Source organism: Dichomitus squalens (genome assembly GCF_000275845.1).
Source record: "Dichomitus squalens LYAD-421 SS1 unplaced genomic scaffold DICSQscaffold_57, whole genome shotgun sequence".
Taxonomy (NCBI): Eukaryota; Fungi; Basidiomycota; class Agaricomycetes; order Polyporales; family Polyporaceae; genus Dichomitus; species Dichomitus squalens.
In genome coordinates this window covers 109338-112555 of record NW_006766939.1, presented here as the reverse complement: position 1 = coordinate 112555, position 3218 = coordinate 109338, and the positions used below count along the sequence as shown (strand labels likewise).

General features: G+C 63.0%; 1 protein-coding gene across 1 annotated transcript; it reads right to left on the bottom strand.

Annotated features, from left to right (window-relative positions):
• Positions 1 to 510: 510 nt before the first annotated feature.
• On the bottom strand, positions 511 to 2958 carry DICSQDRAFT_174074 (uncharacterized protein; the record flags this gene model as incomplete). Its single annotated transcript, XM_007369880.1, has 2 exons — positions 511 to 2424; positions 2476 to 2958. The coding sequence occupies 2 exons, from the start codon at positions 2956 to 2958 to the stop codon at positions 511 to 513; spliced, it is 2397 nt and encodes a 798-aa protein (XP_007369942.1).
• Positions 2959 to 3218: the final 260 nt, after the last annotated feature.

Genomic DNA, 3218 nt, shown 5'->3' with positions numbered 1-3218 from the left:
CCACGATTGTAATGTTTACGGGTGTCGCCTGATTCACACAAGTCCGAAGTACACTGAACCAATCTCTAGATTGAGAGGGCGTATACTATGGTGGACGTGGTGAAAGGCTCAGAAGCCTTCGCCACGTCGCGCGGATCCAGATGGATCAGCGCCGATCACCATGACGATCCAGATGTAGATACAAGATGTAGATTAACTACGTAGATAAGATAAGATAATGAACGATCCGTTACATTCTCCCCCTTCAGAACCTGTGCCAGGTTCTCATATGATACCAATGAGGAATAGGGAGTGCATGGAATAGCCATGTCCATATGAGAGAAGGGAAAAGCATAAGCGTCCGATAGGATGCGCGATGATGATGCGAGAGAGGAAATGTTGATGCGGCGGGCGTGATACGAAATTGCGGGTGGACAATGCGGTTGAGCGGGAGACGGCGTGCCGGCAGGGCGACGCAACACGACGAGGGTGAGACACCCGGCCCCACACGTATGGAGGTGGTCAGCATGCTCAGGCTGAGGGAGGTGACGGGCCCGGGGCATCGGTCGACAGTACTGTACCACTGGGCCCCGGCTCATCAGCCTGGTCCTCGCCAATCCCCTGCGCTTCTCCCATGGTTTCGTCGACGTCGACGCCCTCGATTACGAGGGGGAGAGGCACGGTCGCGTGACCAGTGGTCGCGTCTGGGTTTTCCTGCAGTGCCGCAACTTGCAACGCGAGTTCCGCGAGCACGGGCACGGCTGCGACTTCGGCCATGGTGCGCGGCCATTGGAGAAAGGCCTCCGCTGAGTTGGGGTCGCGGCGCTCGTAGTACTGGCGCATGCGTACCGCCATTGGCTGCATAAGCGCAATGGAGGCCGCGCTGAGCCCGCAATGGGCGTACCAAGCCGCCAAGTCAAAAATCGACACGTTGGTAACCTGGCCCGGGTAGGGGAGCAGTCGCTCCACCGTACCTTCGGGGTAGTGGCCCTCGTCGACGATTCGTTGATAGAGGCCGGGGATCGAGAAGAGTTGGGCGGTGACCTCCAGGAACCGCGCGCGCTCGGCTGACTGCTGGGCGCCCTTGAGCTTGGGGATGAGAGCGCGCAGGAGGATGTGGCCCCGGGTGTGATCCCGGGTTGGTCTTCCCAGCTGAGATGGAATGGGGAGGTACACCAGCAGGGTGTCGGGGTACTGGTGCCAGTACTCCAACCACCTCTCCGGCGGGTCCGTCCGGCTCGGGTTCTGCATGCCCGGGTTCCTCTCGATGCGAGAGGGGTTCGAATGAACCGCTTCTCTCCCGAAGTCGCGAGCGCGACGGGCTTGCGATCGTGTCTCCGCCCGGTGCGGGTCCGACCAGCTCATCTTGAGCTGGTGGAGGTAGTTGAACGCGCCCAGGGCTCCGTTCGCGTCATATTGATGAAGGAGGTCACGTACACGATTGTACGCGCCGCCTCCTTGAGCCCTGGCTGACCGCACCAACTCCCAGTACTGGTGATGGTTCAGAGGGACGTAGTCCGACCAGGCATCAGCTGCCTGGACCGGCGTCGCCTCCGGCCACACAGACATGTGGGGCTGGCGCACACCTCCTGGTACGCGCGGAGGGTCCAGTCCGGCACTCGGGCCCAGCGCAGGAAGCGTCGGCGCAGGAGGCGGGGGTGCCGGTTGTCGAGGCGTGGTCCCCGTCACTTGGCTGATCAGCCGCTCCCGGGTCCGACACAGGACGGCACGGTTCGCATTATTGAACGCGCGCTGCTTGCCCTTCTTGACGTTGTAGCCCTCGGACTCGCTGTCGACGTCGTCGTCCTCCATATTGGAGTCGAACGCCGCCTCGGGGCCGAGGCATTGCGAGGTCGAGGATGAGCCTTGCGGAAAGTCGCTTGACGGAAAGGGGGGTGCGGGCGACGACAATGACGTCGTGTTCCCAAGCAGGTTCGATGGAACCGCTTGAGACGTGGATCGCGACATGCCCGATGGCCCCGGGCGCAACGGCTCGCCTCGCGGGGGGGCGTAGTAGCGGTCCCCGTACGGGAGTGGGGAGGGCCGGTTCGGCAATTGCTGGTGCGGAGGAGGACGAGGTGGTGCGGGCCGTGGTGGAGGTGAGCGATCTCGACGCCGAGGTCCCGGGGACAGGGATCGAGAGTGTCGATGACGACGCAACTCGTCTTCCAGTCGCCTCGCCCTATCCTCGTGGTGCTCACTGGCTTCCCAGGCTTCATTCACCCGGGCCTCCAGGTCGTCAATCTCACGACCCCGGTCCTCTGACTCGCGGCAGAGGAGCTCGTTCTCCTTCTTCAGCCGCTCGATCTCCTGTTGGAGTTCGGCCGGCGTCCCTCCCCCTTCCGAACCCTGCCATCGGCGGAAGTGGTCGTAGAGCCGCTCCTGAAGGGCGGCACGCGGCGTTCCATTGGCTTCCGCGAAGGACGCGTCCGTCCTCGCGGCGTCCTAGATGTGGTGCGCCCAGGTCGTACAGACCGGGCATCCTTCTCGGTGCACCAATGGTGCCATGTCGTCGCTCAGGACGATCCACTGCAACGTCGGCCTCGACATCAGCAGTGGCGGCATCCCCGGGGGCATGGATACGGAGGTCGGCGCTGGGGGGATGAATGGTTGGATGGGGCCCGCGTGCGCCGATTGCGGCGTGTAGCCCATGTACGAGGGTGTCAGCTGGTACCTCGGATTGAGGCCCATCGGCATGCCCATTGTCGCACTCGTGTTCCCCTGGAACATAGAGGGCTGCGCGATGTGGCCCTGATGCTGCCCGTACATCGACGACGACGCGTAAGGGCTCGCGTGCATGGGCGGAGAATGCGCGGCGAAGCCAGAGGCCATCGGTGGTCCGTGCTCCACTGGAGCCGGCATGGCGAAGTGCGGGTTGGCCTGTGGTAGCTGTTGCTGCTGTTGTTGTTGCTGTTGCTGACCGTCGAGGTCGACGGTCATGGGGGCGAGGTGCTGGTGCTGGGGCTGTTGAGCGTCCATGGTGGTGGTAGCATCGAGGGCGACGTTGAGCTGGGGGCGGGCGACGGCGGCGACCTTATGCCATCTTTTGACGGGCCATGAACTAGGGACGATCGAGATCGGATCAGATCGGCGCTCGTTCCGTCCGATCGGTATCGCGCCGTGTCACGATCACGTGATCGACGCGTCGCGTCATCCCGACTTCTTTGGCAGGGCGCGCCAGTGCTTGACGCCGTTCAGCGCCAAGTACTCGTCCACCGCTGCTAACTTACTGCATTCCG